Source organism: Gadus chalcogrammus, chromosome 9 (genome assembly GCF_026213295.1).
Source record: "Gadus chalcogrammus isolate NIFS_2021 chromosome 9, NIFS_Gcha_1.0, whole genome shotgun sequence".
Taxonomy (NCBI): domain Eukaryota; kingdom Metazoa; phylum Chordata; class Actinopteri; order Gadiformes; family Gadidae; genus Gadus; species Gadus chalcogrammus.
In genome coordinates, this window is record NC_079420.1 from 8,025,351 (window position 1) to 8,049,733 (window position 24,383).

The following is a 24,383-nucleotide window of genomic DNA, read 5'->3' on the forward strand; positions in this document are numbered from 1 at the left end:
AGTGAACTCTAAACGTGACCTTCATGAATGTGTAGGGTCACCCTTTCCTCACCTGAATCCTTTCCTATTCAGCAAGTAACTGTCCGGTAGAAACATGAGGTAGGTATTGAGGCAGCGGAAAGCATGGTATCAATACTGGCACCCATCACATATTGGTGCTTACAATCATCGCTGAGCAGCAAGAAGGTTCCGGCAACAGAGGGGTGTGTGTGTGTGTGTGTGTGTGTGGGTGTGTGTGTGTGTGTGTGTGTGTGTGTGTGTGTGTGTGTGTGTGTGGTGTGTGTGTGTGTGTGTGTGTGTGTGTGTGTGTGTGTGTGTGTGTGTGTGAAATAATACGGTAGGTTTTTCAAGTTGTATGTCTTGGTTGTGGACAACATTGCTGGCTGAGTCTATGCCAGCAGGAATCCCCCTGTACAGTGGTACAGTCCAGCAATTAGCTACAACAGGGGATTTCTCGAAATCCGTTTATCACAATTATTAATTTTCGTCTGTACACAGATATTTAACATGGGATTTCAATTAGGAAATTGAACTGATTTAATCTTTTTTGTTTTTTTTATTGAAAAATAAGAATATTGAATACATTATATATAATACCACCATGGTTCACCAAAGCACAATATCGACACAAATCACTACATGTGAAATGTTAAATGTAATGTAAAAGCATTATACATATATCTATAGCCGGTTGGCCATTCAAATAAAATAAATAATTTATGTTGTGTAACAAAATAGAATGTCTTAAATGGAGTAAAACATGGCTGTCTTCTCTGTCCTGGACTCATTCCTCCTTCGTAAAGGCCAGCTGTCTCTTCTTCAACAAGGACTCCTGCCGGGGTTAGGACAGAATGGTGAAACTTCAGTTAGGATCTCAATTCAGCAAAAGGATCAAAAGAAGGGGATATATCGGATAGATTTCAAATGTATATTCTCAAAGATAGGGAGACATCCATTCTACTCAACATGGGATCAAATTCAAAAACATAATGTTTCATGTTCCTTAGAAGCATGGCTTTGATAATTACATAAATTCCTCCCCACGTTTAAAGTGTATGGGGAATGAAGCATCATATAGGTCATGCATATGTTAAGAAACGGTTTGCTAACTTCCAGCCGCTCCTCTTCCTCATCCTCTTCTCCCCAGTCTTCCTCCTGCTCGGCTGGGTCGTAGGTGTAGAGAGGAAGGAGCCTGTGACGTAGCTGATCGAGCCTGGAGCCCAGAAGAACACGTGTTGAAGACACCAAGGGTCGGTCACAGGTCAGAGTCACAGGTCAGAGTCACACCACAGGTCAATGTGGACCCAACCCCACAACTCCACTCGTAAAGAGGAGCTCATCATCCGGTTTAAAGGTGTTCATTATTGAATCGGTGGAAAATAGGTTTCTAGGTTTCATGTGTGTGTATTATATAGACATAGAATATACGTTTGTTACGGTACCTTGCTCTCCGCCTGAAGTAAACCGCCTGCCTTGGTAAGAGAAAGTATGAGAATGGATTAAGGTTATGATAATAAAGCAACAGAGGCAGTAGGGACAGGTCTGAACTTGTGAGAAAGGAAATGAAAGGTGAGGTGCCAAGGTGAACTTGGCACCGTCATGACCCATAAAAAGACGTGATCTCCTCACCACGGCCATCAGACAGACCAGCATGCTGGCCAGCAGCACGGCGCCCACGACGAGGTAAACAGGATGAAGGGTCCCTCGGGGTGAGGGGTCGGGGCTGGTGGCGTTGGCGGTCAGCCCCATGTCCTGCACCGCGCGTTCCCATCCCCTCCGCTCCAGAGCTCAGTTCACACGGTGGGTCGGCCGGTTGGGTGAAGACACCGCTTTGTTGTGGGATCCTGGTGGCGTCGGTGGCGTCGGTGGCGCTGGTTGGCGGTGGCGGTACTGGTGTTGGCGGCAGGGTCGCTGAACTCAAACTTTCCGAGACGGAGTAACACTGCCGCGTTAAGAGCTCTGTGTGTCGTTGCTGCCTGCTGTGGCTTGAGACGAGTCGACTGACAGGAAGTACGGAACCCACTCGAGCGGGGACTGCAGTGATACTGGCAGAGCGCTGGGGAACTTCCTCCTCGGAGGGAGGTGGTTACTGTAAGACGTATCAATCTCTTCACTACAGCTCCAGCGAACACTTACCTGAATATGAGTCAGACTCGCAGTGTGTAATAAAGAGCCATACGTAGCCGAGGTTGACGTAACTGTACGTGAAGAACACTGAACACAAAAGGAGAGGGAGAGAGAGAGAGAGAGAAAGGGAGCAAGCTGTTAAATACCTCAACTCGATGGATGGCATTCCAGAGCGAGGAGTGGATGAGGTCTACCCGCTCCTCGTGGTCGAAACGCCTCACTGTGCGTTTTCCGGAAATCGGTTAACCGGTTACCATAAGAAGGACATGAATGTGCTAGTAATTAAAATGAGTTAATGCAGTAATAATCTATATTATTTGGCATAAGGAAAGGGTTGACTATTTATGAAAGAACATTGTTTTTTAGAGTAAGTGTTAACCCAAATGGTTCTAAGTAATGTATAAATGAATATGATAGTTGACATGGAACATCATAACCTTTTTCAACATGAACTCCATTATTAGGCATAAACACCACACGTTAATGATTACTAAAGCATTAGTTAACTGTTATGTTAAAATGCTAACGCTATATATAACAATGCTTATTAGCGCATCAACAAATGTTAAATAGTATTAGTATTAATGTTATTAACGGTAGTAGGGTGGGGGGTTCAAATACCTCTTGGCCCTCCCCCTGGCACCTGCTATTACTGTATCTGCCTCAGGGCTATGGAAGACTCCGAGATAAAATCGTCCACCACATAGTATATTTAGTGTCCATCAACATAATCACCCATTGTGTGAGGGAGAATCCCCGCGTCCACCACACAGCACAAAGCTGTTGGGTGGAAGCACATCTGTGTCTGTGTTTTGTCCCGGCCCTCAGTCATGTCTTCCTGTGGTTTATTTATAACCTTTGCGTCCCCCGTGAGGTGAAAGGTCAGGGTAATAGATCCAAAATGGCCACCAGTCAAGACAATCCTCAACAATGCTACACAATGCAAACAGACCCAGATGTGGTAAATGCTATTAAAAAATTTGCAGCATTCAAATCTTTCTATCTGTCTTTGCTTGGCAGCGGAGAAGTGAACATGCGGTGCTTGTGTTTCTCTGTCTTCGCCAGCAGGGGGAGTGTTGTTGACGTCTACAGGGAGAGAGAGGATGTGGGAGGGAAGGGGGGAGGAGAGGAAGGAAAGGGTTACAGTCAAAGACTTCATTTCTATTCTAGTTTAACCTGCCGAGCATTGCCGGAGAAACAGCTTCACCATAATGGATTAGTTGAAAGGTAAGTCCCTGCCAGGAATCAATATAAACTTGCAACTAGATGGTTAGTTAATTGCTTAGTTATAGGGCAGAGATCACTTTCCTTACCACTTATATTTCAAGTTATCACAGATAGAAAACTTGGACATGGTCATCTGGTCATGTATGATGATGTGTATAATATTTAAAGAGCATGTCATGGTTTTAGTACCTGTTCTTTAACAACAATAGACTTTTAAGAGTTTAATCAAATTTAGTTTAAAAAAAGTTTTTGGTTTAGTTCTTTTTCTATGTGTCCAAAAGACACAATACAACACATCTTTGTTTCCGAAGCATCATGGCCGCACAGTAATCCAACATGCTTCATGATAAAGAAAGGCCACTTTGTTTGACGTTTCTCGAGTCTCACACACTTAGCTATGCGTGTGGCTCATTCTGAGGAGTGTTTCCATCTGAAACCCGGTTAATCATTACACCGAGGAGAGTCCTTTGGGCGCGCTCCAGGAGTGAACCTTGCATGGCCTGAAGCCCCCGGCCTGAACTCCCCACCCTCGCTCTCTGGCTCCGCGTTCCCCAGCCCGGTGCCTCAGCTGTGAGAGGGGTGATAGAAGAGAGACGGAGACGGCGCTGCCGCCCTATCATGTCATCATGGATCCTTCCGGATTGCCGTACCCGGCCTTCAGGGCCCTCAGACGCTCCTCCCCGCAGGACCAGACGGTCTCTCCCCAGGCGCCAGAGGGGAACCTGTACGAGGACATCGGTGACGTCGTGGTGCGGGGGCCCCTCGAACCGTCTCCGCTCGCCGCTTCGGCCCCGGCTCAGTCGGCCCCGGCGCCCGGGGCTGCGGCGGCCCCGGCCTTCACTCTGTTGGCAGACCTAGGACCCTCGGCCCCGCCTCTGTCGGCCCCGCCCCTGGCCCCCTCGGCCCCGCCCCCGTCCCTGGCCCCCTCGGCCCCGCCCCCGTCCCTCCCCCCCGCGGCCCCCCCCCGCGGAGGGTTCCACGGGCCATGCCCGCCGCCCGCCGGCCGCGCCGGTCGGCTCCTCATTCGCCGGGGCCAGGAAGGGGGGCTCGGACCGGTAGCGGACGGGTGGGCCTTCCAACCCAGGCCGGGGGGCCGGGGCCCCCTCCGGTCCCCCGGAGGAGGCCCCCCCCCCCGGGGGTCGTCCAGAGGAGGTTCTCCTGCGACCTCACGGTGCCCTCCATCAAGCGCTCCGGGTCGCACACAGACGTGAGCTCCTCTCCTTATCTGAACATTGAGGAAGTTTTAAATATGTATTTTTTACTACATGGACAAAAAGGGTCTTATTACAAGAACAACAAAATGCTTATTAAAATTGTGTGTGTGTGTGTGTGTGTGTGTGTGTGTGTGTGTGTGTGTGTGTGTGTGTGTGTTGTGTGTGTGTGTGTGTGTGTGTGTGTGTGTGTGTTGTGTGTGTGTGTGTGTGCACACGCGTGTGTGTGTGTGTGCAGGACAAGTGGACGGTGGCTCTCCTAGACGCTCCACAGGGCAGCACCAGGAGCATGGCGGCGTTCTGCCTGTCGGCGTCCATGTAAGACACCGGCCCGCTCAGCACTGGCCTCATGTCATTCATTCCTCTAGTCTAGTTCAATGTGACTTTGTGTGTGGCAGAAGCAAGCAGTTGTAATGGAGATGCGAGAATGTTGTGTATCTGGTCTGGTGTGACATGTTTATCCCCGTCTTTATTCATTATTTAATAGGGTTAGGGTTAACCCTGGCCCACTGCCCCTTACCCTAACCCCTATGCTAATGCTATATATAATAATGCTTTTTGCTGCATAATCTAATGTTAATTTATGTACCCTTATGTCCCTTTATGTACCCTTAGATCAGTAGTTTATAAGCACATAGAAGAGGTGTGTGTGTGTGTGTGTGTGTGTGTGTGTGTGTGTGTGTGTGTGTGTGTGTGTGTGTGTGTGTGTGTGTGTGTGTGTGTGTGTGTGTGTGTGTGTGTGTGTGTGTGTGTGTGTGTGTGTGTGACTGTCAGTGTGTCAGTGTGTTAAGGTGTGTTTCGTTCCCTCCCTGCGCGGGGCAGGCTGGCGGTGAAGTTCCCCCACGGGGACCAGGAGTGTAACCCCGGTGTGGTGATGGCCCACCTGGCCCCCAGACGCCCCGCTGTGCTGCAGCAGGCCCAGCTCAACTTCATCGTGGCCAGCGACTGGCAGAACTGCCCCATCCCCTACCCCAGTGCCTGTAAGAGAGCTGACACACACGCAATAGCTTGCAGGCACACACACACACGCACACACACGCGCAGTCTCACTCACTCACTCACTCACTCAAGCTACGCACGCAACTCTACTCACTCAACTCACTCACTCATCACTCACTCCACTGCTCGCTCACTCACTCACTCACTCACTCACTCACTCACTCACTCACTCATCCCTTAACAGACACAGACACGCATACGTCACTTAGCACATACACGCATCACTTAACACGCGTGCTTTCAGCCCTCTAGAATAGTCTGGGTGTTTCCATAAACCAATTATCATTACATGCTAATTATCCCACATTAGGCATTAATAGCTCATTCATGGTAGTCTTAGCTACAGGTTTTGCGTCTGTACTCCAGGCTCACAGCTGCAGTATTCATGTCCTCCAACTATGTTTACACCCTGTCATCTACTGTTAACCATGGAGATAATCCTGGACCCTGGAGGCTTTTTGGGTTTGTGAGAGAATGAGCCCTTTGCTCTAAACACTCCCCACGTCTTATCGTCACCCCCCCCCCCCCTCCCTTCCCCTCCCCAGTGAACAAGACGCCGAGGAACCTGATCGACACCATCGGCGATGTGATGGACATCCCCGGCCACACGCGGCCGTACTACGTCCTCAAGCTGTGTGACTCTGAGGAGTTCCTCCAGAAGTATGTTACACTCACATTTACTTTTAGGGGATTTTGCTGACGCTTTTATCCAAAACTACTTACAACCCTTCGCTCACGGCAGTCAACCATGCAGGGCGACAGATTATGTTAGCAGTTAGGGCGAGGTGTCTTGCTCAGGAACACCTCGACACTCTAGCTAGGATGAGCCGGGGATCGAACTAGCAACCTCCCGGTTTCCATTCAACCACCTGAGCAGCTGCCGCCCAGGACACACCGCACCTGTCTCCGTTATGGTTCCACGTCAACGCAACGCAAGGACCAAGCAGACGCTGCAACGCAGTCGTGAACCTGTTTTGGCTCTGCGTTGGGTTTTAGTGAGCGGACCAATCACGGCCCTTGCTGCTGCGTCGCACAGTTAACATTTTTGGGAGGCGCGTGGTTCCACATCAGGGCCTTATGTCTCCTGAGCTATTGCCGCCCCTCACACTCGTTATCTCGTTGGGAAGGTCCCCATCGCCTGGTCAACAGCTTTCATGTGGATGGGAGGCTGTTGTCCGTGTGTGTGTGTGTGTGTGTGTGTGTGTGTATGAATGTCCCTTGTGTGTCTTCGTGATTTAGCGGACCACTTAACCACTGAGTCACCATCAGAGCAGCGATGCAGCTGATAGCTGAACAGCTGATTCATACAACTTCTATGGCCCTCCTCATTATCTAAAGAATCTCTCAATGCTCCGCAATGTTTCGTGCTTAGTTTACGACCATGCCATCCTTTATACTTGAGCAACACCCTATTTTCATCATCATTTGATAATTTGATTTAGTAATGAGTAATAAGCAGATGTGTTTATCAAAATGACTTTCATTGAATGTGTTTCATGACAGACCAGGGAGCGGTGGGTCATCAACTTGTTTGAAGGAGAACCATCACATTCAGCTGTTTGCTAATACAAGACTACCAAGTTCAAAACGTAAACTCTGTTTCCCCAGAGAAGTTGGCCCGTTTTCATTGACGTCTCTACATTGATCCAGGATTAACGTTCTTGACTTATCCAACTCCAACCCCAACTATGTAACTCTCCTCGTGGAAACATTGCAGTTTCCCCCCAACAGCGTGTCACACGTTTTGAACCTCCCTCTACCACAGCGACGAAGCTCTGGGCGACCATGAGTGCATCCAGCGCTACCAGAAGTTCAACCGGGACGTCCCGCTACGCCTGCTCCACATCAGCAGCGTGAATCGCAGCCTGGCCCGGGACGTGAGTGTGTTCCTCCTCCCCAATGGGACCCTCCAGGCCTCTGCTTCATAACCACACACACACACACACACACACACACACACACACACAACAACACACACACACACCACACACACACACACACACACCACACACACACACACACACACACACACACACACACACACACACACACACACACACACACACACACACACACACACACAGAGAGCTCTACTGTTGATCATTCACCCAGGAGGAGGAACTGGGGATGGGCCCGCCTACGTCCAGAGTGTGTGTGTGTGTGTGTGTGTGTGCGTGTGTGTGTGACACACCCCAAAGCACGTTGACTATGTTCGGTTCACCCATCACCTCCAGTGTTTTTTGATTTTTTTACTCGGGATCGGGAAGTCAGATATAGATGCGAGTAAATGGCTTAACGTCTTTGCTGTCCTTTTGAGTCTTTGTTGAGGGATAATGTGATGCTAATATTTGGCTTATTATTTGATTGTATTTCATGTATAAAAATACATGCCAAAGAAAGAAGTATGCCTGTGTAGTTAAATATGTCTGTAGCACATTTCACATGACAGGCGTCAACTCTCAGTTCGCACTGTGGTGAACAGTGCTGGAGCAATGTGCAGCAGATATTCACGTTCTGTTCCCTGAAGGAGGAGGATGACAAGGCCCCGTGCCATCTCTGCAAATACCTGGGCCCTGCCCTCGTCTTCTTCATCTCCAGGTACAAACACAGGCCCACAAACGGCTCGCTTTTAGATTTTATTTTGGACGTCGCCGAATGCAGGCCGTGCATTCAGCTGCTCTTCTTATTCTCCCTTCATTGCTCATGGTTCAACTGTCAACAGTGGTCTGTAGTGGTTACAAACACCATCATGTCAACCTGCCTCCATGGCTGTCTGGGTGTCTGTCTATACCCCTGCCTGTCTGTGTGGTTGTTTTTCTATCTGTCTCACTTCTTATCTGTCTGTCCGTCTCCCTTCCTTTCTGTCTGTCGGTCTGTCTGTCTCTCTATCTGCCGGCCCGCCTACTTCCCTGTCTGTCTGTCTGTCTGTCTGTCTGTCTGTCTGTCTGTCTGTCTGTCTGTCTGTCTGTCTGTCTGTCTGTCTGTCTGTCTGTCTGTCTGTCTGTCTGTCTGTCTGCCCTACCTGTCTGTCTGTCTGTCTTTCTGTCTGCCCTACCTGTCTGTCTGACTGCCTGACTGTCTGACTGCCTGCCTGCCTGTCTGACTGCCCAGTGTGTCTGTGGTTCCAGGTTGAGTCTGCAGGATATGCTGAACCGATACGCCCGCGAGGTCAGGGAGCTTCTGAAGAGCCAGGTCAGTAGACTTGGAGTATCACCTGAGTAGCCCTAGAGCTTCTGAAGAGCCAGGTCAGTAGACTTGGAGTATCTCCTGAGTAGCCCTAGAGCTTCTGAAGAGCCAGGTCAGTAGACTTAGAGTATCACCTGAGTAGCCCTAGAGCTTCTGAAGAGCCAGGTCAGTAGACTTGGAGTATCACCTGAGTAGCCCTAGAGCTTCTGAAGAGCCAGGTCAGTAGACTTAGAGTATCACCTGAGTAGCCCTAGTGCCCTTAACTCAACTTAAGGTCACAGCTGAGTATCCCTCGTCCACTAGACTTAACCTTAACTCTAAATAAAGGTCACACCTGTGTAATCCCTGAGCAGTAGACTTAATCTTAACTCTAATTTAAGGTCCTATCCGTGTATCTCTAGACCACTAGAATTAACCTTGACTCTAACCTTAGTCATCAGCACATATTTTTTTCTGAGCTGTGAAAGCCTTAGCCTTTGTTAGTATTACTTTGTTAAGGAAAAACACTTAGGTTTGTTTCCTTACCTTGGTACATGTGTCAATAAAAAGATTATATCAATCAATCAACACCGGTCTGGGTGATGAAACCATCGCGGGCGTTAATCCCAGCCTTACTAAAGACACAAAGCTATTTGGCTAAATAACTTCCTGGTAGCTGATCGGCCAAGGAGCATTTAGCGACAACAAATGGGAACAGCAGACATTTTGGAAAGTACTTTATATCTTTTAATTACTTGTTCAAAGATTATATTGACAGTTTAGTGAAACCAGGAGAAACGGCAGCGATGGTTATATCACCCAGACTGGTATTGTCCTTTATGTTAACTTTACACTGTAATAAGTGTATTTATTGATATCCTTATTGTGTAAAATTAGGCCTCCTTTACATGGTGTTATCCATGTGTTTGAGGCCGTCATTCCCAGTTTGAGAAGCATGTTTGTAACCAGTGTTATCCCTCATTTACATAGTTTAATACAAGTGTTTAACTTCGTCATTCACAGTATAATAAACGTTATGAGCCCACCTTTACACTGTGTATTACCACATGTGTTTAATGTCCCTTATTCACAGTGTAATAAGCTTGTTCAACCAGTGTTATGAGCCCTCATGTACACAGTGTAATGCATGTCTTTAACGTCCTCATCCCAGTGCAATAAGCGTGTTAGTAACCAGTGTTTCCTCCCTCAGCATGGGATGAACGTGAAGGTGATCACGGAGGTGGTGCGGACCGTCAGTAGCCTTCTGTGTGGGGTCACCTCGCAGCAGCTGGAGGAGGCCATTGGCATGCTGAACCGGATCAAGCCCGTTCCCCTGGTACGACGAACGGACTACAGAACAACATGGCGGACTTGGCTTTGCAATTCAGATGTGTTTTTGTGTTGTAGTCTTGATGAATGAGTGGTTTACACTCCAAATCATCGATTGAGTTTATCTGTCACGTAAACACAGGCAGAAAACAAGGATTTCTCTACAGTCAAACCGGGCTTTACGTGATGGTCTTCCTACACGGAGGAACGATCACTGTCTCGTTCCATTGAGCCAGTTTATAATTTCCACTCTGTTTTTTATTGTTTTTCCAGGCTGGTAAAGATATGCAACATTGTGAGATGGGTGAGTGAAGCATTTTAAATTCACACACGGGGACATCCAAACCAAAAGAGGGGGGGGTGAAACAAATGCATTCTTTTTGTTCCACGGAAAAATGTGTATGCACAGATTATCTGCACACATGAAGTTTTAGTGTCACCTGCCCTCTTCCACAGTGACTACAGCCCTACCCACACTCCTATTAACTTTCCCCTACATTCAAATGGCCTTTCTAAAATGACCTTTCATTTTCGTTTTGTTTGTTTTCCAAGATATGCAATATGCCCTTTTTTGATGAATGTGTTAATCCAAAAGTGAAGTGTGTGTGTGTGTGTGTGTGTGTGTGTGTGTGTGTGTGTGTGTGGTGTGTGTGGTGTGTGGGTGTGTGTGTGTGTGTGTGTGTGTGTGTGTGTGTGTGTGTGTGTGTGTGCGCGCCAGTGCTGGCCCTGCTGCAGCAGGGTCTGCTCCAGATGCTGAAGGTGGTGTTCGACAGCTTCCAGTCCGACTTCAGGGGCCCGGTGCTGGGCCACGACGCTGTGGCGCGCCGCATCGAGGACAACACTGAGATCCTGCAGTTCACCGCCGCGGCGCTCTACAAACTGCAGCCCAACTGGTTGGACAGGTGGGCACACACACACGCACATGTGTACGCAAGCATACACACGCACACGCACACACACACACGCGCGTCTTTATACTTGTTTTTACTAGACACACATAAACAACAAGACAACACTCTTGCAAACCGTTCTATAAGCATTTAGTGCTGTCAAGTACAAGCACACGCACACACACATATGCACACACACACACACAAACACACAAGCATGCATTCACAAAAATGACAACAAAGCAAAGTCCCCAAACCTGAATGTCACATTGAAACACATTCTCGGTTGAACAGTGGTGGTGAACTATGTGGATTGTCTCTGTCATCCTTTTAGTTTTGATTACTTTTCCATTTCCTGTGTTCTGACACATGGAGGGAAGAAGCTCTGCGAGGCGGCGGTGTCGGAGAACATCAGCACCGCGCTGTCGCTAAGCAACAAGATCGAGTGCAACCGAAAGTGAGGGCGTGATTGTTTGCAAAGTGTGTGTGTGTGTGTGTGTGTGTGTGTGTGTGTGTGTGTGTGTGTGTGTGTGTGTGTGTGTGTGTGTGTGTGTGTGTGTGTGTGTGTGTGTGTGTGACGTGTCTGCCTGCTGCAAGAATCCCTGCCATCCTAAAACTGTCCTTTTAGTTTGTCTCTCCAGTTCCTTGTATCTTAGAAGTGTGTGTGTGTGTGTGTGTGTGTGTGACTGACTGATTGTGTTTGTGTGTGTCTGTCATGTGGGTACTCGTGTGCGTATGTGTGTCTGTCTTGTGGGTACTCATGTGTGTGTGTGTGTGTTTGGTCCGTCCCAGGATGGTGTTCCCTATGCTGGTGAACAAGCTGCCCTTTGAGTCCATGCTGAGCTTCCACCTGATGGGCTGCAAGCATGGCAAGAGCCAGGAGGTTCTGCGCTGGGCCGTGCTCCCCCTGTTCGGCTGCAGGTACCCCCCCCCGGCCGCAGCAACCGCTGAGCCCTTTACCGCATTACGGTGTTGGAGTACACGTACTATCGCATGTCATACACACAGCCGTCACCGTGTCTGAAGGCAGCAGCAAAGTTGAAAGTGTGTGTCTGTGTGTGTGCGTGCGCGTGTGCAGGGCCCTCGTGAGCGGGACAGTGCTACTGGGCATGTCCACGCTGGTGGAGCCCCCGGGCCCGCCCACCCCCTCCCTGACGGACGGCCTCCAGCAGCCCACCGGGGTCATACTACAGGTCAGCCCCCCCTAGTGGACACATCACACACCGCACCTATTCCGCCCCCTGTCCCGGTGTGGCCGTACCTATTTGTCAGTACTCCTCCGTTGGCGTACCAAGGGGGCCGAAAAGTTGGACAACGGCGCTTTGGTTAAAAGCGTCTGCGAACTGCCCTAAATGTGAATGTCTCGTTCTAGCTGGACTTCCCAGATGAGTTTGAGTGGCGGTACCAGAGGCCCGAGGTGGTGCCGGGGGCGGTGCTGTTCAACCAGCCGTTTGAGGAGCTGCAGAAGAAGATGGCAGCGCTGTCTAAGAAGCACTGCATCTGCTTGTGAGTAGGAGCGACGTTCTTTACTTATATCACAGGTTAGTGTGTGGGTTAGTGGGTTTGACTGCCGGCCGAAGGGTTCCCGGTTCGAATCCCAATGTGTGCAGTCGGACTGTATAAGACATGATAAGATGCCTTACCCCCGTGTGCGTCCATCTGGATTATGGGTTAACGACTTGACTTAATGCCAAACAACTAAACGGTAAAACGTCCCTTTCAGACGTGTGTTTAAATTTCTTAAGATCGCTAAATGCTTGCTTTTAGCGGTTCTCGCACCGTGACCCATACCTCCGTGTCCCCCCTCCAGCCTTACAGAGAACGAGCGGGCCTTCCTGTGGTCCAAAAGGCACTGCGCCATGCCGGGGGTCACCTCCCTCCACCTGCTGCTGGGTGGAGCCCCCTGCTGGAAGCCCGAGGACCTGCCCGAGATCTACGGCGTGGTGGACCACTGGCCCATCTCCACCCCCGAGGAGGCTCTGTTCCTGCTGTCGGACAGGTGGGGCGCCCGGAGCGGTCACGTGACCTGGGAAGTCAGGTGACCTGGGCAGTCAGGTGACCCGGGCAGTCAGGAGGTCGTTCTGAAAACCTTGCGCTTCCGGAAGAGTTGTGCTGAATTTCACATCTTTTTATAAAAAATAAGCTAGTTTGGTACGATTCTATTTCATTCCGACATTTGGCGAGAGACATATCAGTGTAATTCAATTCGATGAATGTTTTGGAAAATCAATCGTTGTGCCCTTATGTGATCGGTCGACAATCACAGAGGCTTATGGACAGCGTGGTGGATGTCATGGAAACAAGTAAACGTTACGATACATAGCACATTGCCTCAGCAATTAAGGTGAAACATTGACATTTATGGTTGCAACACTAATTAAACGCTATACCCTCGTCAAAGATGATGAACCGACGGGAAAAGGTTTGGCCGTGATTACTGATGGAATCAGTTCATGAATCATTCATGAACTGATGTATTTAACACAACAATAAGACCAAGATTAAAATGCTGCAGACATTACAGAACACAATTCCACCAGCAAGTCTTTGTACTTTAAATGTATCTTATTGTTATTATTTAATTGGAATATGTGGACTTGTACTGGATGCTCTTCCCCTTTTTGTGAACCTAGAACTGTTGTACATTTGAGTCACCCCCACACAACCCTCTTACGCACTTATTTTATGTATGTACATCCTGCCACTTGAAAATAGTACTTACATCTTGTAGCACCTTATCATGGCTATCTTTGATGTGTACGGGGAATGGGTTAACCCAGTGCTTGTTAGTTCTTGGCACTTAGTTCTATGAACATCCTTACTGTACCAACAGCGATATATTGTTTCTTTTTCTTCTGACAAACGTACTTATTGTTAGTCGCTTTGGATAAAAGCGTCTGCTAAAAGACCTTACTGTAAATGAATCACAATACTTGTAGTATTAGTTGATGAAGTCCTGTCCCGACTCCCGGTCCAGTTTCCCGGACCCCACGGTGAGGCGCGCTGCGGTGCAGCTGTTTGAGCAGCTTCCCCACGGACAGCTGGAGGTCTTTCTGCCACAGCTGGTACAGGTAGGAGAAACCCCATCTCCTTCCCAGGGCAATGTCAACCCACAAGATTAGCCTAGAGTGGAGATCTTATTTTCCAGTGTAAAACAGTCGAAAGAGGACTTTATTCAGCAGTTGTAATCATTAATTATCTTAACTTATTATACAACAGTTAAGAAAGGCAACTTTATTTATGTAGCACTTTTCATACACGAGGCAGACTCAAAGTGCTTCACATAGAAGTTCCAACTTATTTGATTTGACAAGAGGCCTTCCATGAGTGTTGATATAGAGTAGAGCAGCATTGGGACTTTTAACTAGGCACGTATCAATCCAGTGCACAGTTGATTATCTCATAACAGACTATTAGATTGTAGGCTGTCAAAAGCGTCCCTCAACAGTCTGTTATTTAACTGTCAATAAACTGACACATTCAGATATATGACCGTGATACAGAGCAGCTGGCCTGCAGCAACGTGCTGACCTACACAAAGTAGAGAGCCAGTGTGCAGGAAAATGCTTGTGTTGCTTGGCAACAGTCCAGTACCAGTGCAGCTGCGGAACTATTTATTGTTGGAGGAGCCGAATAAATGATTAATTAATTAACACATTATAATCAGATGTCGTTTATTAACTACTCGAGGTCAGCCAGACTGACGACAATCAAGGCTGTGATTATCGTTGGTCTTTTATTCGTTCGTAGGTCGAGGCCATAGGGAGAGTGACGCAGATTCACAGCTGATATTCAGTATAATTACTCCCTCTGGTGTGATGTTGCTTAATTTTACATTTCTTATTTAAATGATCCTTTAACATCTTTAAAAAGTTGATTCCTGCCAAAGTCAAGCCCTCTGAACAGCCTGGATGTGTCCTGATGATATTTGATGTAGTGCTATAGTGATCCGCTCGCCTAGCCTCGAGTGATGACGGTGCTGTGTGGTGTCGGTCTCTCCCCTGCCAGGCCCTGAAGTACGAGTGGGAGCTGGACGGCGCCCTGGTGATGCTGCTGCTGGACAGGTCTATGAGGAGCGTCAAGATCGCCCAACAACTGTACTGGTGAGCAAGGCCATGCTGCAACCATCATCACAACAGTAGTGTTACCGTCCTCTGATACCCAAATACAATGCAGTGTTGGGTGATGAAGTATGCTGGCTTTATTGTTTGGATATGGATGGATGGATGGATGAGTGCTTTATTCATCTTAAAGGGGAAATCTGGTCCAATATTAACATAAAAAGACGTAATAATAAAAGTATGAAATCAGTCTCAGCAGAATCAATCAAGAAGTAAACCAAGAAAACACAAAACATTTATGTTTACCGCATTAATTGTGTAACACAAGACCCTGGCCTCAGAGCTTACTGCACACCGTTTTGTTCCCCAAAGTCTTCACCATAGTCTGTCTCGTCTTTGTGTCTGTCTGTCGTGGTGGTGGTGGTTCTGTCTGTCCTGACGGTGGGTCTGTCTGTCCTGGTGGTGGGTCTGTCTGTCCTGGTCGTGTGTCTTTCTGTCTCGTCTTTGTGTCTGTCTGTCCTGGTGGTTTGTCTGTCTGTGGTGGTGTGTGTGTCTGTTCTGGTGGTGTGTGTCTGTCCTTGTGGTGGCGGCGGCAGGCTGCTGGTGGACGCCATGCTGGACGGGCCCTACCGGGCCTGGCTGGGGAAGGTGCTGGCCGCCCTGAAGCACTGCCTGGGCCGCGCCCTGAGGAAGGAGCTGGAGCAGCAGGCCCAGCTGGTGGCGCTGCTGACGCAGGCCGCCGAGAAGGTCCGCCTGGCCGACAAGACCAAGCGCAAGGTACGGCGCCCGGCTTCTCAGCCACCGGCGCCACCACCATAGGCACCGCGGTTTGACGGTTTGTTGACGGTTTGTTTGAGGGTCTGACTGTTTGTTTGAGGGTCTGACTGTTTGTTTGGGGGTCTGACTGTTTGTTTGAGGATCTGACTGTTTGTTTGAGGGTCTGACTTTATTTGAGCGTCTGACTGTTTACTTGAGTGTCCGACTGTTTGTTTGAGCGTCTGACTATTTGGTTGAGGGTCTGAATGTTTGTTTGAGTGTCTGACTGTTTGTTTGAGTGTCTGACTGTTTGTTTGAGCGTCTGACTGTTTGAGTGTCTGACTGTTTGGTTGAGTGTCTGACTGTTTGTTTGAGCGTCCGACTGTTTGAGTGTCTGACTCTTTGCCCCAAAGGAAGTGCTGGAGAGGGAACGGTGGAAGGTCAACGACTTCTTCATTGACGGGAAGACGTGCCGCCTGCCGCTGGACGCGGCGGTCGAGGTGAAGGGGGTGGACGTGGAGGTAAGGAGAGACCTGCTCAGGACCATTTATGGGCTCGTACATCAGGATGCATCATGGGATTTATTTGTTGGCGATTCTCCGCCATTTTGAAAGTATTCAAGAGAGCCGTAGGACTCTTGAGAAGACGTCATCTCTGAATAATGACAACATTTACATTATGGGCATTTAACTGCCGCTTTTATCCAAAGCGACTTACAATAAGGAAAATCATTTCATCATTTCAAAAAAATAACCCAAGAAACGTCACAATAACGGAAATCCCAATGGTCCTCTGCTCCCAAAATGGAGGCGGTTTGCGATACGACATTGTGACGCACAAATCCTATTCTGACTCTGGAGGGGAGTGTGATGCTCTGTGCTCTGTGTCTCCTCCAGGCCTGCAAGTTCTACAACTCGAACGCAGCGCCATTGGACATCTCGTTCATCTGCACCGACACCCTGGCCAGGAAGACCAGGGTCATCTGCAAGGTGGATAGTAGTACCTTGTGTCTTCACGACGTTAGGGAGCCGGGTTCAACCACCCAAGGGAATGTGGCTGATAAGGAGACCATGTGACTGTGAACGATAACGACGATCATAACCAGATGATGGCATGAACTGATCATGATAATGCACTATCGCATGCTATCTTATCAAATAAAGTGTGTGTGTGTGTGTGTGTGTGATTAAATTTATTTAGGTGACGCTTTTGTACAAAGCTACAATACGTGCATTCAACAATTTAGATGTAACCCAAAAGGTGCAGTGACGTTAGCGTGTGCATTAAGTTACCAGTGTGCCCCAGTGACCCAGCGGTTGTGTTCCTCCAGACCGGAGACAGCCTGCGGCAGGACGCGCTCATCATGCAGATCGTGCGCGTGATGGACAGGCTGTGGCTGGAGGAGGGGCTGGACATGCGCATGGTCACCTACAGATGTCTGTCCACCGGGAAAGACCAGGGTCAGCTGAATCTTTAATCCGTCTGTTTGCATGATATCCCCCTTATCCATGAGCCTGCTATAGGGACAGATGTCTAAACTCATGGATGTGCCTTTATGTTTACCATTTCATTAAGCTGTCAGGCTTTTAGAAGTCACTTCTTGTCCGTCGTCTCTTTCTTTGAATTCATATTTGTACGTTAAAGGTCCAATATTATACCCCCAGGTGTGATTAGGAGATCTGCCTCTTCTGAAATCAAAAGTGGACGTGTCCATCTAGATGTATGATGGACACATCTGGGTGGACACGCCCACTTGTGATTTCAGAAAAGGCAGATTTCTGAAACGGCTTGTAACGACTAATCACACTCACATCTGGTGGTATAAGGAGGTTGAGGAGGAGGTTGAGGGCATCGGGCTCAAACCCAGAACTTAACGATTGGGATCGGAACACCCTGTGGACTCACCTGTGGTGTTCAGGTCTGGTGGAGGTGGTGAAGGACGCCGTCACCCTGGCCAAGATCCAGCAGGAGTGGGGGCGTGGTGGGGCTCTCCGACAGGACACCCTGGAGAAGTGGTTCCACATGAGGAACAAGACCAAGGACAGCTACGATGAGGTCAGACCCCTAGCCCCACCACGGCTTCAATTGTGAGCAGGGATTGCTTAAGATGGGTGCTATGGGCATTATACGCCCAGCGGCCATTTTGGATCTGATAGCTAGCTGAGTGAAGGGGAACTGAACAGACCTGGCAGCCATCTTGGTTCTAAGCAAGCTGGGTGAAGGAACTGAATGGATCTAGCTATGACCTTGGTTCTAAATGCTATCTGGGTGGAGGGAACTAAATGGACCTAGCAGCCATGCTGGTTCCATCTTGGTTCTGAACGCTAGGCGGGGCTCGGGGGATCTGAATGTGGTATTCCTCACATAGCATTTAGATCCAAGTTGCCTCTTAGATGATCATAAATCCATGCCGAGCGGCCGACTCGACCAGCCAGACCTTGACGCTTATTCAACATGTTGCGTGTGTCTCGGTGCCTGCAGGCCGTCCTCAACTTCCTGTACTCGTGCGCGGGCTGGTGCGTGGTCACCTTCATCCTGGGCGTCTGCGACCGGCACAACGACAACATCATGCTGAAGCACAGCGGACACATGTTCCACATCGACTTCGGCAAGATCATGGGCAATGCGCAGAAGTTCGCCAACATCAAAAGGTACGTTTCAGGTCATAATAATTAATAATTCATTATAATAATTCCTTTAAAATTATAATAAAATATATATCAAATGAAATATACTTCTAATCAAAGTTGTGACAAGAAGAGCTGGTACATACATATGGAAATGGATCAAATAACTTCAAATAAGCTCCATCTTTGGCTTAATATTTCTTCTATTTAGTCATCTAAGCCGATGGTTTAAAGCGATATACAGTGAATTCTGAATTCCTACCCCCATCAGGTTGCTGGTAGGTGTTTGGGCATCTGGCTCTAGGACTTAGATAAACTGCCGACACTGGGAATCAATCCCAATACTTATTGGCTGGGGGGGTCCAATCCCCCCTAACCAGCACTAACCTGACCTCTGGGCTGAGCGGTGTTGTGGAGCTATAGAAGACAGCAGTGTTCTGATGCTCATCTAGTTGATGTTCAGCATAACAAGCTCAACTGACTTAACGTGTGTGTGTGTGTGCGTGTGTGTGTACGTGTGCGTGTGTGTGTAGAGACCGCGTGCCTTTCATCTTCAGCTCGGAGATGCAGCACTTCATCACCGGGGGGGGCCGGGACCCGCAGGGTCTCCATCGCTTCGTGGAGCTCTGCTGCGACGCCTACAACGTGATCCGCAGACGCTCTGCCCTGGTGCTCAGCCTGCTGGAGCTGGTACGCCCACCGCTATCACTAACCTCAGCTGCACCTATATCCTCTATATCTATAGCACTCACCTCAGCTACATTTATATCTCCTATATCTATAGCATTCACCTCAGCTACATCTATATCCTCTATATCTACATCACTAACCTCAGTTCCCCTCTATATCTATAGCACTCACCTCAGCTGCACCTATATCCTCTATATCTACATCACTAACCTCACCGACCCTCTATATCCCCTTTATCTATAGCGGCACTAACCTCAGCTACATCTATATCCTCTGTATCAAGAGCTGCACTAACCTCAAACAAACAGCTATATCTATAGTTGCACTAACCTCAGCTACACCTATATCCTCTATATCGATAGATACACTGAGCCCCCTACCTGCACCATCCTCCTCCGCTATCCTCTAAATCATCACCGATAGTTACACTAATGTCAGCTAAACAGCGATATCCCCTATATCTGTAGCTGCACTAACCTCAGCAAAACATCTATATCCCCTATATTTATAGCTAATCTAACTGTGTGTGTGTGTGTGTGTGTGTGTGTGTGTGTGTGTGTGTGTGTGTGGTGTGTGTGTGTGTGTGTGTGTGTGTGTGTGTGTGTGTGTGTGTGTGTGTGTGTGTGTGTGTGTGTGTGTGTGTGTGTGTGTAGATGCTGGGCGCCGGGCTGCCAGAGATGAGGTCCATCGCTGACCTGCAGTACGTTCACAACAACCTGAGGACCCACGACTCAGACCTGGAGGCCACCTCCTTCTTCACCAGGTGAGTCAGCAGCAGACACGGGGTCGGAACACACAACCTCTCCCATTGGAGGCCTGAAACACTACTAGTTCTTCCTCAACACCTGCATCATGGAGGCTAGACATGAACCTACCTTAACACGCCTAATCTGGTATCCAGTAGTCCTACAAAGGTGACGGCAGGACTTCTGATCCAGTTGTCCTACTTTGTTAGAGCAGAACTTCTGATCCAGATGTTCTACTATGTTATAACTTCCCGGGGGAGACTGCTCAGAGCACGGGCCGTAAACTAGAAACCGAAAGGCTGGAGTTACACCTTGTTTCCTGTTTCGATAAGGAGATTCATACCAAGGGAAACCTATACAAACAAACGAGCGGATAAAGCTTTTAGAAGGGACTTGACCCAGTGTAATTCTACATATCCCTGCTCCAGCAACTTGATTGGTCAAAAAAGTCTCCCATCAGATTCTAGACAAATACTCTAAAGTCAGATATCTCAGCCTGCAGCAACACCAGCCGTGTGTCTGTCCCCCCCCAGGAAGATCAAGAAGAGCATGGACTGCTTCACGGTGAAGCTGAACTACCTGAGCCACATCCTGGCCCAGGGCAAGAAGGAAGGGGCGGCGGCCCCCCCGTACAGCCCGGGCCCCAGCACCGTCAGCGGCAACAGCAGCTCCAACATCCAGGAGGTCCTCATCGACAACTACAGCACCAACGGCAAGACCGTGGTGAGTCCTGCATCTCCGATCCCCACCGGTCCAATAGGTTGCAGATTGTAGTTAATACATGTTAATAAATAGATTACATTTTATTTTTATTTCCTGCACATGATAAGATGCTCGGTATACATTGGGCTCTGTGCTAATGGTCGTTATCTATTTATCCCGAGACACATTTAGGAAGAGTGTAACAGTGATGTCGACCAAATTAAGTAATTTTTAGTTTGGTGTGCGTGTACGTGTGCGTGCGTGCGTGCGTACGTGCGTCTCGGCTGGTGGTTCATCTTAATGAGGCTCTATACAGTACAGTGAGCCGTGTGTTATCTGAACCCTTGCCCTCACACCAGCATGTTGTGCCACGAGCGAGCTACCGCTGTGTGCACTTCCGTCCCACCGAGTCTTTGATCAGATGTGTGTTATCGGTGGTCAGGGTGAACCGGCTGGCTGCACGGGCTGAAACACGTGTCTCTGGAGAAGACAGGATTGGCTGCAGCTACAAGGGTTCACTACAATGCGTTGTTGAACAGGCTGGGGAAATCACTGTTTCCAATTAAACAGGAAAATGATACCGACATAGGAATACAAAGTCTTTTATTCCGCTATCAGGGAATCTCCTGAGCTCAGGGCATAAGGCGGAAGGAAATGAAGGGTTGTGTTGCATGCACTAATGTATGGACACAATTGTGCGGCGCAATTTGTCTGTAACTGCCTTTGTTTTTTGCTATGAAGATTATACCTGCACTATAAATGTATTCTTTTTTTATTCATGATGAAGCCTTTACCAAAACTGATTTCCGCAGGGACAAACAAAGCAATCTTTAATCTCCTGTTTAGTTTGCTGCTTACACAGAGTAGAAAACCTTGCTACTCTACATTTACAAGTGTCTGATATTTCCGTTTAAGATGGCAGAGCCATTCGATTTCTCTATTCCTTTGCTTTCATGGGCAGACCTTTGAGGTGAGGGTGACCATCGACGATGGTTATCTGACCATCAAGAAGACCTTTGGGCAGTTTGAGCTGATTCACAAGCAGCTGCAGAAACACTTTATTGCGTCTACTCTACCGCAGTGAGACGATGACACACTCACTCACTCACAAATACACACTAACTCACGAATAAACACTCATTCACGAATACACACTCACTAACTCACGAATACACACCGACTCACTCACGAATACACACTCACTCACTCGTGAATACAAACTCACTCACTCACGAATACACACTCAAATCACTCACGAATACTCACTCACTGTCACTCACGAATACACACTCAAATCACTCACGAATACTCACTCACTCACTCACTCACGCACACACACACACACACACGCACACACACGTGCGCGCGCTGTTCCCACCATTCTCCCTTTCTATGATTTGTTTTGTTACCTGAGGCATTTTTTCCCCTCTCTCTCAGGTTCCCCTGCTGGTACAGAATGTCCTTCAACCCGGGCAGGAAGATGAGCCTGCTCAACAAGTACTTCAAGGAGCTGTTGAACGGGCCGGGCAAAGGGGTAAAGTCTTCCCCTTATAGAGTCACACACCGATCACATGCTGAACAACTAGTCACCCAGCGCTGTCTGTCCCTGCCCCCCACAGAATGAGTTTGTCTGCAGCTTGTTACTAGACGGGCCCAAGACAAGTGAAGAAAGTCCAATCAATGGTAATGGTTACTTTTGCAGAAAACCAAATCGAATCAGGAACCAAAGCTGTCTTCTTCTTCTTTTTCAAAAAAAAAGAGAAATAAAATTGTGATTATTTTGTGCCCTTCCTCTTGGCTAAATGTGTGGTAGTAGGATGTGTGTGGTAGGGGGGGTGGGGTAGGTTGGGTGTGTGTGTGGTAAGGGGGGGTGTGTGTGTGTGTGTGTGTGTGTGTGTGTGTGTGTGTGTGTGTGTGTGAGGGGTTGCGTGGTAGGGAGAGTGGGGTATGGGATGTGTGGGGTATGGGATGTGTGTTTTCTCATATCTAAATTAGAATTTATATATAGATAGAGTCCTAATACATTGAAATTTCCTGTTTTGTAGAAGGAAGTCCTCAGATCCAGCTTTACATCACGTATGCTGAGAACAAGCTCTCAGTCATGGTGAAGCACCTGAAAAACATTGTAAGTATGTGCTGCTTCTCCCATAATGCAATGCAGTTATATTTCAGGGTAGTTTAAATATTTCACATCGTTTGTGTGAATTTATCTTTGGCCAAATCGTTTGGCCAAATTCATGCATACATTCATTCCATTTTGTTATTCAGTCTAAATCACCTATACTATTTCGACTTTTATCTCTGGGTAAACTGGTCTTTATCAATAAAATGTATTATAATAAAAATAAATGTTGTCATTAGATTCATTATTAAATTATACTTCCACTGCCTTTCCATTTGTAGTGTGTTTCTACGCTTGCTACTCCACGAGTGGTCTCCGCGCTCACATCAGCTCATATTTCAGTCTATACTTTGTTATCTGACCAGCGGACGGCCAACGGCTCCAGCCCAGACCCCTACGTGGTGCTGAATCTGAACCAGGACCTCCAAAAGCCCCTGAAGAGGAAGACCAAGGTCGTCCGCAGCAACATCAACCCCACCTTCAACGAACTGGTAACCGAACACCCATTGAACAGGTGTACCTCGTTCTGCCACAGCAGGGTGAGGCAGGGGAGGAGGGCATGATAGGACTTAGTTTTATCGACCTTTGCCTCCTGGGGTAGTTAACATTTTCCCGTTCGTAAAGTTCTTCCATGGGACGTTTCACCCCCCGCTCACAGCGATGTGGGTGAAGCAACAGGTGTGGCCCGTATCTGAGAGTTACAACGAGTGGACTCTGACCCGCAGTACGATCCCAGGCGGTGTAAATCCACATCCCATAATACCTTCCTACCCTAAAAACCTTTATGGTTGTCGTATGTAGACACCCATTAGTGGCCAAACCAGCTTGTTTGAGTAGCCTTTGGTCGTAGGCTGGTCAGAGAAGTAAAAGGAAAAAGTGTACGAACAGTGTGAATTTGATTGTGATGACTTTAACATTATGTTACGTGTAATAAAAATATATATTCTATCCACAGCTAGAATACCGAGATGTCACGGTGAATGAACACACAGTGCTGGATGTGAAGGTGAAGAGCAAGAATAAACTGGTGGCAGCCACCAGCATTCAGCTGGGGGATCCGTATCTGGACCAGGAGAAGTGGCTGCTGCTCTGCAACTGTTAGTACAACACTAGCGCCGCTAGTTGTAGTGACGTGATACGGCCACAAGAGGGCGCAGCAATATTACAATTCTCGGAATGACGGAAAGGCAAAGCATGGGATTCCCATAGAAACTCCTGACGGAGAGTTGGAGAACAGAACAGCCGCACTGAAGAATGGATCTGTGGAGTAAGGAGGCTCATTCGCTTGCAAACTCCGCACGCTCCTAGCAGACTGGTTCTATGATGTTACGAATGCTGTTGGGAAGCAAGACAACTCAAAAAGAATCAAAAAGAGACTGACCACTGTGATTGTATTTATCCTGCTGACCCGTTTTAGTTGTATTTTCTCCTTTTTCTGTTTCACCTTTTTTATTTTTTAAAGGGCACTCTTTAATCTGACTGAGATGCAAGATGGACTTGGGGGCCGGAAATTGATGAAATATTCACGAAATAATTCTGCACTGAAATTAGTTTGTGTGTGTGTGTGTGTGTGTGTGTGTGTGTGTGTGTGTTGTGTGTGTGTGTGTGTGTGTTGTGTGTGTGTGTGTGTGTGTGTGTGTGTGTGTGTGTGTGTGTGTGTGTGTGTGTGCGCGTTCCCTACATTCCCCTGGGGTAAGCAGGGGCGTGGGTTGTCTACGCTTTGGCCTTTTC

General features: G+C 48.2%; 2 protein-coding genes and 1 long non-coding RNA gene across 3 annotated transcripts; 2 read left to right on the forward strand and 1 right to left on the reverse strand.

Annotated features, from left to right (window-relative positions):
* Nucleotides 1-430: 430 nt before the first annotated feature.
* On the reverse strand, nt 431-2,283 carry LOC130389319 (small integral membrane protein 29-like). The gene is made up of 4 exons (XM_056599043.1): nt 1,630-2,283; nt 1,443-1,468; nt 1,111-1,213; nt 431-832 (listed from the first exon to the last, which is right to left on the reverse strand). The coding sequence occupies exons 1-4, from the start codon at nt 1,747-1,749 to the stop codon at nt 785-787; spliced, it is 297 nt and encodes a 98-aa protein (XP_056455018.1). The 5' UTR covers nt 1,750-2,283; the 3' UTR covers nt 431-784.
* On the forward strand, nt 1,152-4,198 carry LOC130389320 (uncharacterized). Its single transcript, XR_008896536.1, has 3 exons — nt 1,152-1,261; nt 3,298-3,354; nt 3,910-4,198. It is a non-coding gene; the product is annotated as an uncharacterized LOC130389320 (long non-coding RNA).
* Nucleotides 4,199-4,339: 141 nt separating this feature from the next.
* On the forward strand, nt 4,340-24,231 carry pik3c2g (phosphatidylinositol-4-phosphate 3-kinase catalytic subunit type 2 gamma). Its single transcript, XM_056598759.1, has 32 exons — nt 4,340-4,561; nt 4,804-4,883; nt 5,388-5,545; nt 6,110-6,224; nt 7,330-7,441; nt 8,092-8,162; nt 8,693-8,756; nt 9,940-10,065; nt 10,332-10,362; nt 10,777-10,960; nt 11,283-11,405; nt 11,741-11,869; nt 12,027-12,141; nt 12,321-12,454; nt 12,759-12,947; nt 13,926-14,019; nt 14,957-15,051; nt 15,606-15,786; nt 16,179-16,286; nt 16,662-16,754; nt 17,096-17,225; nt 17,684-17,820; nt 18,247-18,416; nt 18,926-19,082; nt 19,736-19,845; nt 20,362-20,551; nt 21,492-21,610; nt 21,968-22,064; nt 22,150-22,213; nt 22,576-22,655; nt 23,018-23,143; nt 23,608-24,231. Exons 1-32 carry the CDS (start codon nt 4,340-4,342, stop codon nt 23,752-23,754), a joined length of 3,951 nt encoding a protein of 1,316 aa, XP_056454734.1. The 3' UTR covers nt 23,755-24,231.
* The last annotated feature ends 152 nt before the right edge of the window (nt 24,232-24,383 follow it).

Coding starts and splice junctions, on each gene's coding strand:
- LOC130389319 (XM_056599043.1), bottom strand. CDS start 1,749: ATGGGGCTGACCGCCAACGCCACCAGCCCCGACCCCTCACCCCGAGGG. Junction 1,214..1,442: donor TACTTCAGGCGGAGAGCAAG/GTACCGTAACAA, acceptor TCTGGGCTCCAG/GCTCGATCAGCTACGTCACA. Junction 833..1,110: donor AGGAAGAGGAGCGGCTGGAA/GTTAGCAAACCG, acceptor TAACCCCGGCAG/GAGTCCTTGTTGAAGAAGAG.
- pik3c2g (XM_056598759.1), top strand. CDS start 4,340: ATGCCCGCCGCCCGCCGGCCGCGCCGGTCGGCTCCTCATTCGCCGGGG. Junction 16,287..16,661: donor TGAAGGGGGTGGACGTGGAG/GTAAGGAGAGAC, acceptor TGTCTCCTCCAG/GCCTGCAAGTTCTACAACTC. Junction 19,846..20,361: donor GCCACCTCCTTCTTCACCAG/GTGAGTCAGCAG, acceptor GTCCCCCCCCAG/GAAGATCAAGAAGAGCATGG.